At 40.5% G+C, this 17006-nt stretch overlaps 1 protein-coding gene across 10 annotated transcripts in view; it reads right to left on the minus strand.

Moving 5' to 3' along the window:
- Positions 1-17006, minus strand: part of kif1b (kinesin family member 1B) — a 197730-nt gene that overhangs the window by 122673 nt on the left and 58051 nt on the right. For all 10 annotated transcript variants that reach the window (XM_078557785.1, XM_078557783.1, XM_078557779.1 and 7 more), the window contains exons 3-7: positions 9001-9077; positions 6817-6996; positions 5164-5229; positions 2368-2546; positions 910-1021 (exon numbers count right to left, since the gene is read on the minus strand). In XM_078557785.1, coding sequence (XP_078413911.1) covers positions 910-1021; positions 2368-2546; positions 5164-5229; positions 6817-6996; positions 9001-9077 — 614 coding nt within the window. The remainder of the gene's footprint in view (positions 1-909; positions 1022-2367; positions 2547-5163; positions 5230-6816; positions 6997-9000; positions 9078-17006) is intronic.

Genomic DNA, 17006 nt, shown 5'->3' on the forward strand with positions numbered 1-17006 from the left:
AGTTAACCTCCCCATGGGTAGCTTTATAAGAATCAAGTCTGAGTGTAACTGATTCCTCTCTTGAACATGATGCTTTGCAAGGAAAAAAAAACAATGGAATTATATGGCATCTTTCAAGGCAACAGGTGATCCCAAAGTGCTTTACAGGCATTGAAGTATTTTTGAAGTGTAATCCCTGTTGTAATGTAGGAAATACAGCAGCCAATTTCCATGCAGCAAATTCCCACAAATCTCGATATGATAACGATCAGATAATCTGTTGTTTTAGTGATGATAATTGAGTGATAAATATTGGCCAGGGCACTGGGAATAACGCCCCTGCGCTTCAAAATAGCACCATGGGATCTCTTACGCCCACCCGAGCAGGTGCACAGGGCCACGGCTTAACGTCTCATCTAAAAGATGGCACCTCCGACAGTGCTGCAATCCCTCAGTGCTGCACCGAAGTGCCAGTGTGGACTTCTGTGCTCAAGTCTCTGGCGTGGGACTTCAACCCACAACCTTCTGACTCAGAGTGCCACCCACAAGGCCATGGCTCCTGACAGAAGAAGGAGAAAAAAAGTAAAAATACTCAAAAAGATTTATCGCTGACTACACTGAGAATACGCTTGTGAATGGCACTAATGACTGGCCTTAGACAATGAAACCCCTTCAAAATCCTCCAGTTAGTGAACGGTATAGCGATTTTATTGAGATACCAATTTACTTGCCGAAAAGTTGGATTGTTGCATTGTACTTGGTTGGGAACAAATGGAAAGACAAAAGTATTTTATAGGGATGTTTGCTAACTGTTAAACAGAACTGGAATAACAATTCACACCAGAAGTAGAAAAGGCAGTAAGTGAAAATAAATTTAGAACCCAACAAAGTGAAAAGTTTCCTCTCCCAAATTAATCACCAGCTTTATACCTTTTCTGTGCAAAGGTCAGTTTCCACATCATGTCTCTTCTGGGTAAAAACTATGGTGAAAACAGCATGTGACCGACTGCTGGTCTCATTCATATTTGTAGCTGCCACAGTTCTGAAATTAAAAACATGATTGTGTTTTATAGCTGGTAAAATCAGAGTCAAAAATTATCCTTTACCTAATGCTCCACAGGACAGGGAATCTGCTTCCTCCACGAACTTCCCCGGTATCCAGAACTCAGCTGCTAGTTTATTTGTCTCTTAAATTAAATACATTCCTTTTCTTGGTTAATCACCAGCCATTTCCTCCTGGCCAATTCTCCAGCATCACACAGCTCTTTATATTATTTATACAATAATGTTGCATTGAGTAGAGCTCTAATTCAGATACCTGATAACCTTAACACTAGATCAGGGAAGATCAAATTCTCAATACAATTATAAAAAAAGGTTGGGTACTACACCAGACAAACACTTACACAAAAACCTTGATTTTTGAAAGTGGTCAAGAGTCACAATTCAAAGAATTACAAATGATAATTTGTTTTTTATATTTGTTCCTGGGATGTGGATGTCACTGGCTGGGCCAGTATTTATTGCCCATCCCTAATTGCCCTTGTTCAGAAGGCATTTAAGAGTCAACCACATTGCTGTGGGTCTGGAATCGCCCGGTAAGGACGGCAGATTTCCTTCCCTAAAGGGCATTAGCGAACCAGATGGGTTTTTACGACAGTGGTTTCAGGGTCATCATCAGCCTTTTAATTCCAGATTTTTATTGAATTCAAATTCCACCACCTGCTGTGGTGGGATTCAAACCCAGGGCATTACCCTGGGTCTATGGAATACCGGTCCAGTGACAATAAATTGTGCAGCATTCTGCATAGCCTGAACGAGTGCAGTTTTGTATGCACAAGATAAATGAAAATACAACTCAATGAATAAACTAAAATTAGGAAGCAGTGCTATAAATCTTAATGCAAAATGCTATTTTTGTTTCAAGCTTCAATGAGTGCTTAAACATCACCGCCCTGCCCCTGATCGTTACTATAAGAAAATGAGATGATTTCCATCTTAACAATTTGCTTGTCTTTATAAAGTTCAATGGGGGTAGGTTAGCTCAGCTGGCTAGATGACTAGCGTGGGGTTCAGAAATGAAAAAAAACGGCAACAGCACGGGTTCAATTCCCGTTCCGACTGAGGTAGACTTGGGATCTGCCTCCTCGCTCTGCCCCTGGGCGTGGATGGCAAAGAAGCTACAAAGAAAAATGGCACAGGGTGAAGCATCGGCAGACAATGAGCCAAGGGGTCATAGCTTCTCAGACAGAGCAGGCATGACAATGATAAATTCAATGCCTAAAACAAAGATGCGTTTTAGAATTTAAAGAAAGGAATAAGTAGTAAGGATATTAAGTGCTTATAGCCCAAATTTAGATTAATCTGATTCAGCACTTGATGAACAACCTAGCTTTGTTGCCTGCATCCATAAGATCGGCAATGTCCGTGTATGATGTTACAGCCAGTTTGGAAAGATCTTCTACGTAGGGTCCCAGCAGTGGGTGCTCTCTGACACGTAGGTTTCCTTTGGTCTTGGGATTTAGCAGATCTCGAACCCTTTCACAATAAATTTCCATGTAACTGACCTGTAAACAACATTAAAACATGACTGGGTTTGGGCAACAAGAGCAAGGAACAGAAAGGTTTTAGAAATTAGGTCAGTGTTAAGGCAGTTTGATCTTTTAGGAGGACAAGAAAGGACAGTGTCAGGAAGGTATAATAATTTTCATAATGTCATTGGAATTTATTGTAGAGTAATAGCGGGGTCTATGTCTATGGGTGTGAGAGTGTGGGTGTGTGCGTGTGCGTGAGACTGAGAGAGTGTGTGCGTGTGCATCTTAATTGAATTAAAGGCAGCTGGTCTGAAGGCTTTGATGTATCAGAAGATAAGTTAGGTTTGAAATGTTAAGTAGGTAAACATGGGGGAAGTTTTAGAATGCAAGGTGTAAAGGGAACACTTGCATTTTAAATAAACCAGACTAGCTTGAATTCAAAAGAGGGAGTGAAATGTTACAGCTAGCCAGGAGAAGTTAAGAAATAGTGTGTTTATTTTTCGCAAAGATGACTGGTAATTTAGCATTATGATAGATTTTATTATTAGAGAGGTAAGGTCCAAAGACATAGCGAAACAATGGGAATTTGCATTCAAAGGGGAAAATATGTATAGAGGAGAGAAGGCTGTGTGTAAGGGCAGGCATTCAAAGATCTAACACAAGTGTGAAAAGCCTCCAGCATCTAAGCCACAAGCTGCTGTCTACAAGGAACTGAAGCTGAGAAAAACTCAATTTGAATTCGACTGTTCAGGGTGTTGTGTGTTACATTGCCTGGGTCTTTTAAAACCTATGTCTCACTGCTGCCTTAACGGAGGTGTAATTGGGGTTTAGGTTAATTAGGGGATTTAGAAGTTATCATATCAGTAATTTGTAGATCAATGTATACGCTTAAAACCATTTCTTCTATTAATAAAGGTTTAATTTAGTTTTGTAAGAAACCTATAAGACTTGGTGGCCTTTTTACTGAATTCAAAGTCTGCATCTTGAAATAATTACAAATTGCAAATAGTTGTGGCAGCTGCTTCAAGTTTCCCTCTGGGGTTCGGGCAGCTTGGCATTTACCATCCGCCTGCCATAACAGAGGGAGAGTGGTTCAGCAAAGTGTATTGATAGGAGTATCACACATCATCAGTTTTTATGTTGCATTATGGAGAGGGAGAAATGTAATTTGGAATGTTTATGTATTCGTTTAGTATATAGCTAAACACAAATACTATCAACCAATATGGTACAGAATTGACTGTAGCGGAGAAATTTGCAAACATCATGTTTAAGGGAGGGCTTAAATGGCAATCAAGTTGGTTTAATATATCAGTCAATATTTGAAATTAAGGATATCAAACTCATTACTTTTGAAGTGTCTTTGTATTTCACTGCCTTAAAAATCCTGAACACTTCATTGTATTTACCATCTTTAGATATCACAAATAGTCTAAATTATTGAATAAGTTGCATCTGCTGACCACTAAGTGTCTAGGATGTATTTTTTTTTTTAGAAAGCAATTGTTAAATGCAATTAATGCTTCTGCCAGCTGATTTCTTTATTGTGTTGGAAGGGGAGAGAAGGCAGAGAGAATAATTACAATTACTATCAACTACGCATTTTAAATTCTGGATTCTTGTAAATCCCATGTACCCCAGAAAACTGTTTTAGATTCAAGGACTGCAAACATTATAGAATGAAAGTGATGTAATTTTTTTTAAAAATCTGTTAACCAACAATCTACAACTCCAACCACGAAGTGGGAAACTGCTTGGCATCGTGTTCAATTCACAAGTCAATTATTGTTTCAGGAGCCTAATTTCTAGATGACGGTGAAGGCCATAAACTGAAGTTGTGTAGCATCAACATCACTTCAAAGTTTAAAAATAACCCACAACTCATATGGTTCATGTGATATAATTTGGATTTCAGAGTAGCTTTACGGAAGCCAAGTCAGGCTATTAGCACTCAGCTTATTCATGACCTTCATCAGGTGTCACATTCATCTCTTCCTGGGCCTGACTTCAGATCCAAAATTTCCACAGCGCAAAGTCTGGTGACAGACTTTATGGAGCTAATGACTCTTGTTTCATTACTCATGGTCTTATTGCAAAACTTCATTAGTTAACAGGCAATCTTAGGTCTGAGAACAACATTTAATAAGGTGAGTTTTGAAATGTGACTGTTTAACTTATTGTTACATAAATATACAAATGTGGGATCAGTTCAGCCAATATGAAAGTTAAAGACTCATGTATACAAGCAAAATGCACATCAGTTCACATCAGAAAACTCCCCACAGAAGATGTTAGTGGGAATGTTGAAAATGCCACTTGTGCTGTAAAGCCATAACCATCTGTGAAACTCACTGTACTTTGCGTTAGGCTAATGCGTTCCATCTCTCAATCCAATAAATTACTCGACCAAGTTATACAAAGCCGCATGACTTCGACCTGTTTTTATTTTTATTTTTTTTTAAGTTCTTTAAATAAAAGGTTTGTCTGAAATCCAGGAACGTTGGAGATGTGTTCAGGCTACACAACGGCCCCCACAACAACAGGAAACTGAAATAAACGTCAGCCTTCAATAAGTTTCTCAGAACTGAAAGGCTGTGTTCTAATCCAATGGCTGTTCTCCTTGACACGTTCTTTTTGCATCGTTTCTTACCTCCACAGAATACGACATGTCAGAATTGCTGTTGTCGTTGATCTTTTCAAAGAGTTCTTCACAAAGCTGTAGAAAGAAGGAATAAATTACAGTTTAAGGTTTGAGTGGAAGCCACCAATCAAACTCAATCTAATCTTGTACGTGTGAATATAGTCTTTGGGATGCCATCTCTAGATGAGCAGGATTGAAGCAGATTTCTGCTCTTGAACTCTTAGACAGCTGTTAACTTTTGAATTTGTTCTAAACCTGTCAATTATTTTGTATTGTGTACAAAGATTGAAAATTCTCAAAATACTAAGTTTTCCACTGCACCTAGACATCCTCCTTGATCCCTATTGCAGCTGACGGCTACAGACAGAACTACTCCTTACTGAATTTTGATTGCAGTGAAATCACATTTTAGTCATTTCTTTGATGGATTACAGAATTGTTATGGCACAGGAGACCACCATTCGGCCCATTGTGTCTGCACCAGCTCTCCAAATGAGCATTATGACTTAGTGCCATTCTCCTGTCTTTTCCCCCCATACCCTGGCACATTGTTTCTATTCAAATAGTCATCTGATGCCCTCTTGAATGCCTCGATTGAACCTGCGTCCACCACACTTTCAGGCCGTGCATTCCAGAGTCGAGCCACTCGCTGTGTGAAAAAGTTTTTTCTTGCATCACATTTGCTCCTTTTGCAAATCACTTTAAATCGGTGCCCTCTGGTTCTCAATCCTTTTACAAGCGGGAACAGCTTCTCCCTATCTACTCTGTCCAGCCCCCTCAAGATTTTGAACATCTCTATCAAATCTCCTCTTAGCCCTCTCCTCTCCAAGTCCTAACCTCTCCAATCTATCTTCATAACTGAAGTTTCTCATCCCTAGAACCATTCTTGTAAACCTCTTCTGCACTCTCTCCAATACGTTCACATCCTTCCTGTAGTGTGGCGCCCTGAACTGTACCCAATACTCCAGCTGAGGTCTAACTACTGTCTTATATAAGCTCAGCATAACCTCTCTGCTCTTGTACTCTATGCCCCTAATAACAAACCCAGGATACTGCATGCTTTATTAACTGCTCTCTCCACCTGTCCTGCCAACTTCAATGATCTCTGCACACATACACCTACGTCCCTTTGCTCCTGCACCTCCTTAAGAATTGTACCCTTTATTTTATATTGTCTCCTCATGTTCTTCCTATCAAAATGCATCACTTCACCTCACACTTCTCAGCATTGAATTCATCTGCCTTATTTGCCTACTCCACCAACTTGCTCATGTCCTTTTGAGGTTCTACACTGTCCTCCTCGCAGTTTACAAAAAATCTGGATTGAAGCACTAAAGTATTAGTGACCATTCTACTCCCAAACATAAAGATTGACTGACGTTGGGGCTGAGGTTTCTTTTTCGGAATGCAAGATGAAACAAGAAAATAGATTGCACATTCTACGAAAGTGCCGACAACCATGATTGCCAGTTGGAGTTTCCATTTGCCAGCTCTGCCATAATACAAATCAATAACATGCTGGACAAAGGCATTGAGAGCAAGACTCCTGTTAACTTACGAAAACACGAGGGGCGGCAGAGTCGGGGCCCACTCGACAAAATGAGAAGCTACCTACAGGCAAAATGTTCAGTTGCGTCGCCATAAATTGAGATTGAACTTCACCTGTGGAATTATTCCTTGATGGTCTTTATCCTGCTTTCCCATCATCGTGTAGGATTTTCCGGCCCCCGTTTGCCCGTATGCGAAAATGCATACATTGTAACCCTCAAACGAGTGCTGCAGCATTTCTTTACCAATGTCATTGTAGACTTGACTCTGAGAAGCAAAGGCCGGATCTTCGGGCTGAAGAGGGAAAGAAAACGTCGTTTCACGTCATGTTTGATTCAGTGCAGAATAGGACAAGGGCAGGATAATGCACTTATCCCAAAAAGACAATTGCAAGAACAAAACAGCTGCTGAGACTGTTCCAATAAACGTGGCAAAACTGGAACCCTACTATACAGTGGTGGGACGTGGACATAAGATGTCTGGATTATCAGCCCAGGTCTCCAGATTGGTTTCCTTCAAATATTTTTGGGAAGCACCTGGCAACCAGGTAGAATTGTACAAGGGGGGAGAAAAGCTCAAAATTGTCAAATCCCAGTAAAAAAAATCAGTAATACTGGCACCAGTCATACTGGAGTTCCATTTCAAGGTATACAAGGCCAGTTCGGACAGGTTTCACCGGTACCCTTCATTTCCAAGTTTACCGGCTTTTCCTTTTGGGAAAGGGTAAGGGAGGTAAGGAGACAGAAAGAGAGAGAATTTTGCAGAGAATCCCTGCTCCTGCAGGAGTACGACGTTTACAGGCAGTCTGGGGAAAGCATCTCGCCTCCGCTAGATTTAGCATGAAACACCAATAGCAAAGTGCAAATCAATCACCCTGCACTGCACATTTTAAGTTTTGTTAAATAAATAAAATTCTCACCAGCCCTAGTAATATGAGAAGCCTGTTGGGCTCTGCATAGTTATGACAATAATAATGGAAGATGCCCTATCACTTCATCGGTGAGTGAGACGGGGGAGACGATGTAGACCATAGAATAGACAACAACGGAGGATCGAGTGACTGACACACCAAACACTTCAAGGTGAGCACGCTTTGCATAACATGTCAGAGCTGCAGTGACAAAAGCAGCTGTCAGTTACAGACTTTAAAGAGCTTAGAATATGTGACAAACATTAATGATAACGTTACCAAAACCATTTCAAAGCAAACTAACTTGCAGACACACAAGTTTAACAAAGTAGGTAACCTACACAGTAAATTGCAATTCTCAACAAGAAATAAAGGACACAGGTGACAATTTTTCCGGGTGCCCTCATGTGATCGGGAGCACCAACTCTTTTAAATACAGAGCAAACTCTCCCTCCAAGAAGCGTGACTGAAATCTTGGACACACAACATGTTTTTAGCTGCTAAATTTATTATCTACAGCAGCCAAATTTTGGTGCATTTATGAATGTTTAAAAGAAAGAAACTTGGGGTCCTAAGAATTGAACCTTAACCTCCTTAATAAACTATGCCAAAAAAAAAACACCCAAGATGGAACAGAGCAATCAAATTGGTCACAACTACTGCAATCCACTTTGTTTTTCTGACTAGCTGAATAATGTTGCCAGTGCTGGAAATCACAAGTGGCCCATTCAGGACTTGGAAAAAGCAAACTGTTGCTATAGTGTTTTCTGCTTAAGAGTCAATGATGCTGCATTCCTATTGAAACCATTTCTCATACCAACTTATTTGGTGCAGACATTATCCAGCTCTCTCGTCAGTAACTTTTTAAAGCCTGAATGTGCTCCAAATTTCTTCCCACTGCTCCGTGACCCAACCAAGAAAAAAAGAGAGGGCGTGAAGGCAATTTGGTCCGAGACATCTCACAATGTTATTCTAACTCAATCCCTTAGAGGAATAGAAAAATTGTCCAGCGGCAACAGTTTCAATAAGAGCTGCCCGGCCTCTACTCAACGAATTCACCCACATTGAGAATTCAACAGCACAATGATCAAATGAAAAAGGAAAAAGGAGAGAATCAAATTTACATAACACCACGGCCGAAGCAGCATGTTTTAAAGATGGAGGAGAGAGGTTTGGGATGGGAGGGGAAGAAAATCATTCGCATTAATCTACATTAGGACATAATGAGGCACTAAAATTTACTGTATACTCTGTTTTTAGTATCAAGAGTATCACTTAACTACTTCTTCCTTTAAAGTGCAAGAATCAGGTGTTGAGGACCCTTAATGGTCTTGCTACAAATATACTTTTATTGAAATAATCTAGGTTGGTGGGAGCAAGATTCTTACCGAGGTATGTGACCAATAAGAGTGATCAAAGCTGAAGGTCTTTGGTGATTCCTTTGGGTTCTTCGGGTTTATAATACCTAAAGCAAGAGAAACAGAGATGAGTCAATGAGTTATTTTAAAGCCTTTACCTCTGAACAAGCTGTGAAGTGCAGCAAACCAGTGGTAACCTGGATAAGTTACAATACACTCCTTAGTCCTGTCCACCATCTGCAAGGCACAAGTCAGGAGTGTGATGGAATACTCTCCACTTGCCTGGATGAGTGCAGCTCCAACAACGCTCAAGAAGCTTGACACCATCCAGGACAAAGCAGCCCACGTGATCAGCAGCTATGCACCAATTCAAAAATTCACTCCCTCACCACCAAAGCAAAATTGCAGCAGCGTGTACCATCTGCAAGTTGCACTGCAGCAACTCACCAAGCCTCCTTTGATAGTACCATCCAAACCCATGACCTCTTAACATCGAAACAGACAAGGGGTAGCAGAAGCAAGGAACACCACCAGCTGCAAGTTCCCCTCCAAGAAACACACCGTCCTGACTTGGAACTATACTGCCATTCCTTCACTGCTGATGGGTCAATATCCTGGAACTCCCTCCACCCCTAACAGCACTGTGGGGTGTACCCACGCCGCATGGACTGCAGCAGTTCAAGAAGGTAGCTCACCACAACTTCTCAAGGGCAATTGGGGAAGGGCAATAAATTTCAGCTTTGCCAGTGATATTCAGATCCCATGAACGAATAAAAGGTTTCCACTGCATTTCAGTTGTGTGTGTGTGTGTGTGTGTGTGTGTGTGTGTGTGTGTGGGGGGGGGGGGGGGTGGGGGGGGAAGAGGTGGTAATATGAGAAGGTTCTCCCCCCTCGAGGAAACGGAGCATGAAATTTCCAATACAGCATAGCCAACTGCCTGGTTGAGCAACCATTTCACTGCAAATTACTTCACAACTGCAGTCCCCTCATCCATCATGACTGATGAGGGACAACATTCAGCGAAGCCCAATAAGGAAAATGGAGGGGGTGGAAGAAGAGAACATAAAATTTGGAAGCGGGGAAGAATCCCATAGAAGAAAAAAACCAAAAAAGAGTTTTACTGTAATACAACATTTTGTTGGTCAAATTTGGAAGTTCCCTCAGCACACATAACAAAAATTACTTGGGAATAATTCAGTTACTAAATTGCTTTTTTTTAAAAAAAAAATGGTACCCAACATAAAGTCATGATTAAAACCTGGAAACCGATGAGCATCATCCTGAAAATATGCTTAGCAAACTTGCTTGTTTCAGTTTTTCCCCCCCCTCAAGCTTCATCACAAATCCTCATCATAAGAATTCTTACAAGAACGAGAGTGAGGGAGAAAGAGTATGTGTGACATTTGGGAGTCTAGAATAGAAGCTTTGTTATGTTGCTGAGATTAAGATGCATTTTTTTTCCCTGTCGTTTGGTGGTTACTCAATAGCAGAAGGTACAGAATGTACTTGATTGTTATTATACATCAAAGAGTCAGGTTCTGCTGAATAAACTTATGTGAAGCGGTAAGCCGAACAAAACTGACAATTTGTAAAATTCATCATCCACTTCACAGAATTTTAATGAACCATTTAAATGTTAGGTGCTCTTCCCTAAAAGGACACATTTAGGGCTACATTGCCTTACTCCTTGCTCTCAACGTTCTGATAGTCACAATTCCAGTTTTTAACAATACTTTTTTGTTTGCGTCGAACAGCTTCCATGGATAAGCATCTGCTTTAAAGGTGCTGCCACGTTCTTTGGAGTTCAGATGGTCGAGGGATTGATCCAGTTATTTAAAATAATAGAGATCCAATACAAATAAACTACTTCCACTCCTGGGGGAATTCAGAACATGGGGGCATAATCATAAAATGAAAGCTATATCTTATAAAAAGAGTGAGGAAGCACTTTTTCACAATAGGTAGTGGAACCCTCCCCACAAAATGTTCTGGATGCTTGAAGTTTTCGAGTTGAACATTAATAGATCCTTGTTGGGGAGGGGCATCAAATGCTATGGAGGAATGGTCATTGTTTGGCAGTTGTGTGGCACAAATGTTACTTGTCACTTATTAGCCCCTATGGTGCCAAGCATTGTGCAATCATCAACAAACATCCCCACTTATGACCTTCCCTCCATAATAAGGTTACAAGTGGGAATGTTCATTGATGATTGCACAATGGTTGGCACCAGTCCATGTCCATATGCACCACCCAAGTACCAGGCAATGACCATCTCCAACAAGAGAGAATCTAACCATCTCCCCTTGACATTCAATAGCATTATCATCTCTAACTAACAACATCCTGGGGGTTACCATCTGTTAGAAACTCAACTGGACCAGGCATATAAATACTGTGACTACAAAAACAAGTCAGAGGCTAGGAATTCTGTGGTGAGTAACTCACCTCCTAACTCCCCAAAGCCTGTCCATCATCTACAAGGCACAAGTCAGGAATGTGATGGAATACTCTCCATTTGCCTGGATGAGTGCAGCTCCCACAACACTTAGTAAGCACGACACCATCCTGGACAAAACAGCCCACATGATTGGCACTCCATCGGCCACCTTAAACGTTCACTCCCTCCACCACTGGCGCACAGTAGTAACAGTGCGTACCATCTACAAGGTGCACTACAGAAACTCACCCAAGGCTCCTTCGACAGCACTTTAAAAACCCACAATCTCTACCACCTAGAAGGACAAGTGCAGCAGGTGCATGGGAACACCATCACCTGCAAGTTCCCCTCCAAGCCACCCTGAATCAGAAATATATCGCCGTTCCTTCACTGTTGCTGGGTCAAAATCCTGGAACACTCTCCCTAACAGTCCTGTGGGTGTACCTACACCACACGGCCTGCAGCAGTTCAAGAAGGCAGTTCACCGCCACCTTCTCAAAGGCGATTAGGGGTGAGTAATAAATACTGGCCTAACCAACGACGCGGACACCCTGTGAAATAATCAGTTTGAAAAATAAAAGCACCAGCTGCTGTCACATTTAATCTCAATTTGTATTGCCCTGGAGACAGAACCTCACATGGGGCAGACTGCATATTGGTTATGTTATTGGACTAGTAAATTCAGAGATATGAATGCAAAATCTTTTTCAAAAAGATGATATTTTAAAGTTGCCGTAACAGTACTATTACAATAATTGTCTTAAAAAATTTATACACAGGATAATTTACAAAAAAAAAGGCCATCACACTACACAAGCATTTAAGAAGAATAAATCCCTAAATTATTTAAACTATCCCTAAATTATTTAAACTTTTGCAACAAACTAACTTTTTGCACATTCCGGGGCTGTGCGCTATTTCAGGACCCCAGTTGGTAAGACTCAACAAATTAAAGCTGACTTTTGGCTTCCACTGCAGCCACATTTATGACATTTATGTTAAACTGGGCATTAGGAACTTTTGGAATAAAAACGAAAAATGCTGGAAAAATGCAGCAGGTCTGGCAGCATCAGTGGAGTGGGAAACATAGTTAACGTTTCAAATCTGTATGGCTTCTCCAGAGCTCTGAAAAGGAGTCATACGGACTCAAAACGTTAACTCCTTTCCTCTCTTCACAGATGCGGCCAGGCCTGAGCAGCTTTTCCAGCATTTTCTGTTTTTATTTGACATTTCCAGCATCTGCGGTATTTTGCTTTTATTAATAAATTTTGGGGCTGCCCCCACACTCATTTTGCAAAAGACCTGTCAAAAGTCAGGCATGAGTCTTAATGAGAGGTCAGGAACGAATGGTGCAATGCATTCAAAGTGGAATACAATTGGAGGTTTAATATCTATGTCGTAACTGTACCTTCACTTAATTAAATAAAAATCAGCGTGAAATCAAACACCAATTTCAAGCCTATTAAAGGTCTATGGAAAAGTGAGAATTGTTTTCCACGGATTATAGTGACAGCCATTTAAAATTGTTAATGTCTCATTTAGCAGTTTTGTAATATTTAGGAAATACAATTTGGATAACTATCCATTCACATCATCCAGCAATATTACAATATCATCAAAACAATGGTCAACATGAAGATTTAAAAATGCTTTCCATACAGCTTTGAAAATTGATGCATCATTTTCCAAGTTACGTACGTAAACTTAATTACGAAGCGCATTTTTAAAAATGTTAAAATCTTGTCGAGGCGAAATGCAGTCTAGCTACATACTGATTAGAGTGAGAGAAAATAGGTCAAAACCATGGATGTGTTATCCTTTAATCCATATCCCTCTAATCCTTAATATTTGAAAATGTACAAATTGAACAAAATCCTACATTCCCTTTACTGATTAGGCATCAACTTCCCGGGGTGAAGAATGATGACGTTGGATGAATGGATGAATAATCAGCACCGTCATGTTTCATATATAAGCGCCTGCCAAGTCAAGCCTTGCCTAATTTATCCAGGAGAACCCATAGGTCTAGCACAATGGAAAAGAAATTGCCAAGGTGCGTAGAAAGGTATGCATGGTCCCCTACCTTGTGCAAAGTCTATGACCACCTGTACTATTGAGACTGCTCATTCTCCCCCAACTAAAATGGAAGCATCTACTCCTCACATCACATCTCTCACTGTTGAACTGGAGCAAAGCCAATTCATTGTCAGATTAGTAGGAAGGTATCAGCAAGGTGTCGTTTAGAAGCAACAAAATTCTTATGCGTGTGGAAAATTGTTATTTAAACTGCAACATTGAAAGAAAATTATATAAAACATTTTCCATTTTACAGTCACTGTAGAAAATGATTAGACTGACGAGACTGTGGGAACACGCTGAAGCTCCAAGTCAATCAAAACTTTAATCTCCCTTTAAGCTCCTAAAAACAAAAACAAACTCTTCGTTCCTTGTACGGACACTGTCATGTGGCAAACCCATGCCCAATTTCAGGATGCAATTCCACAAAAATGTCTCATTCATGGAAATTTGGTCTAATAGCTAATCGTGAACTGAAGGATGCAGCATCCTCATTCCAAATGCCAAAATGAAAACCAACACTGGCACTGCATTCATAACTTAAAAGGCCATCCTCCAGAAATAGAAACAGTTGTTAGTGGCTCTGTCAATTGAAGTAATCCCCTTGTGTAACTATCTGGCTCCATGCTAATGCATTCAATATAGTAGAACACAAGAGATTAACATTTCCCAATATAATGCTTGGAGTGATTTTTGTTCTACAACAAACAGGGATAGCTGCAATCGTGATGGTGAAAAGGCGATTCATTTTTGATTACCTGCTTTTGAAAAAATACAAATTACTTATTACTCTTCTATACTACAGAGTGAATTCAAATCTTGTCCCATTTGTTATCCGCAATCATCTCTGTGTTTTGCGCATTACTTTACATCTGCCTCTTTTTCAGTGAACGAGGATATTGTTTGAAGGAACAATTAAAGAAGTGATTTTTATATTTATTCTTTCACGGGATGCAGACAGCGCTGACAAAGCCAGCATTTGTTGCCCTTCCCTAACTGCCCTCGAGAAGGTGGTGGCAAGCTGCTACTAATCTGGATCAATACATATGAAAACTGTTGGTTCCAGCTGTCGTCACTAGCTGCGTGGAGTTACATGGACGTTACAACACAAACAGGCCATTCAGTCCCACCAATCTCCGCAGCTTTTATCTTCCACATTTTATGTTCCCATATCCCTTTACTCCTCCTTCCTTTAGCCGCCTGTAGCATTCGTTTTTAAAATATTAACATGGTCGCTGCTTCAAACATTAACTCGCAAAGTGCATCCCCCAGCCTCTCAACCTTAGACAAAACAAAATATTCTTCTGCTCTCTATCCTAATTATCTTCTACTTAACCTTATGTCTTTGCTCCCTTGTTCAAGGCCCCTCAACCACTGAACATATGACGACATATTTCCATCCACTCTGTCCCATTCCATCATAATTTAAACGCCTCCTCCATCACATCACCTTGTAATTGTCTTTGTTGTAACAAGAAATTCCCCTTTCTTTCCCGGTCTTTCTTCATAATTGTTTTCCTCATACCAGGCAACAGGCTAATGAATTAGTGTCATACTGCCTTTAATGCCTTTTTCATGTCTTTTATAGTGTGGAATCCAAGACTGTGTCTTACTAAGGTTTTATACAGATTCACCACAACATCTTGCAAAAAATGTGATTTGTACAAAACCAGAATAAACTAAGCCACATAATCAAAATCAGTTTCTTTTTTAATCCACAAAACTGAGGGGTTAGATAGAAGGGTGGGAGGATGCTCCCTGGACCATAAATGCTGGAACAAATCAGGCCTGATTGCATTCTGTAGCTTCCATGAAATTCGGTGTAAGTGTGACAGTGGACTGACTATATTGGCACTGCTCACCCTGCTTCTGTTGTCCACAATGTCCAAACGCAAAGCAACCTGCAAAGTTATAGCTCCTAACATTAAAGGTGCGTCATAGGAGTTGTAGTTTTCACCTATTTCTGAGAAACTACAATATCTAGCGTGCATGGGAGAACCAGGCCAGACATGCACAAATAAATGTCCAGAGTAACGGCCAACAGGTTAATAGAAATTTCACTTGTTCTTTTAAAAAAAACTGTTTTACACAATTTAAGCCATTACAAAAAATGAGCAATGGTCTTTGGGACAAAGTTTGTTTTTGTACGCTATGCACTGAAATACTTTTGAGTTTATTTGTCAGGGGGAGGGGTGGGACGGGGGGTGTTGTTGGAGATTCTTTGTTGCTAACTTTAGGCATTGCAGCTGCAGTGAACAAAGCCCAAGAGCATGGCAACTAACCACTCAGTCGGTGTTTGTCATTCGAGACTCTGTGAAGAAACCTTCCTGAAGCAATGCTAAGTCAATGACAGCTTCAGCAAGAACTACAGATCCAATGCAGGAAAGCAAGGGGAAAATGAAAAAATAAAGTGGATTGGAAAAATGCTAATATAATGCCTTATTCAAAAAAAAAGAGGGGGGGGGGAAAGAGACAGAAAGTAGGAAGCTATAAACCAGTTAGTTTAATGTCTGTCGTTGGAAAATTGTTGGAATCCATTATTAAGGAAGTAGTGATGGGACATTTGGAAAGTCAAAATGCAATCCATCAGAGTCAGCATGGTTTTATGAAGAGTAAATAGTGTTTGACTAATTTGCTAGAGTTCTTTGAAGATGTGACAAGCAAAGTGGATAATGGGGATCCTGTTGATGTAGTATATCTGGACTTACCTTTGATAAGGTGCCGGACAAACGATTAATACGCAAGATAAGATCACACAGAGTTAGGGATAATATATTAGCTTGGATATAGGATTGGCTAACCAACAGAAAGCAGAGAGTCGGGATAAATGGGTCTTTTTCTGGATGGCAAGCTGTAACTAGTGGGGTGCCACAGGGTTCGGTCCTTGGGCCCCAACTATTTACAATCTATATTAATGACTTGGATTCAGGGATAGAAGGTACTGTAGCTAAATTTGCAGATGACACCAAAATAGGTGGGAAAGTAAGTTGCAATGAAGAAATAAGAAATTTACAAATGGATATGGACAGGTTAGGTGAATGGGCCAAAATTTGGCAGATGGAGTTTAACGCGGATAAGTGTGAGGTTATCCATTTTGGTCGGAAGAATAAAAAGGCGACTTATTATTTAAATGGAGAGAAAGTTCAGAATGCCTCAAAGCAGAGGGGTCTGGGTGTCCTCGTGCATGAATCGCTGAAAGCTAGCTTGCAGGTACAGCAGGTAATAAGGAAGGCAAATGGAATTTTGGCATTTATTGCTAAAGGAATAGAGTATAAAAATAGGGAAGTGTTGTTGCAACTGTACAAGGCATTGGTGAGACCGCACCTGGAGTGCTGTGCACGGTTTTGTTCCCCTTGAGGAAGGATGTAGTTGCACTGGAGGCGGTTCAGAGGAAGTTCACTAGATTGATTCCAGAGATGCGGGGCTTGTCTTATGAGGAGAGATTGAGCAGTTTAGGCCTAAACTCACTAGAGTTTAGAAGGGTGAGAGGAGATCTAATTGAGGTATATAAGATGCTAAAGG

The sequence above is a fragment of the Cetorhinus maximus genome, chromosome 15 (assembly GCF_964194155.1).
Source record: "Cetorhinus maximus chromosome 15, sCetMax3.hap1.1, whole genome shotgun sequence".
Lineage (NCBI taxonomy): Eukaryota > Metazoa > Chordata > Chondrichthyes > Lamniformes > Cetorhinidae > Cetorhinus > Cetorhinus maximus.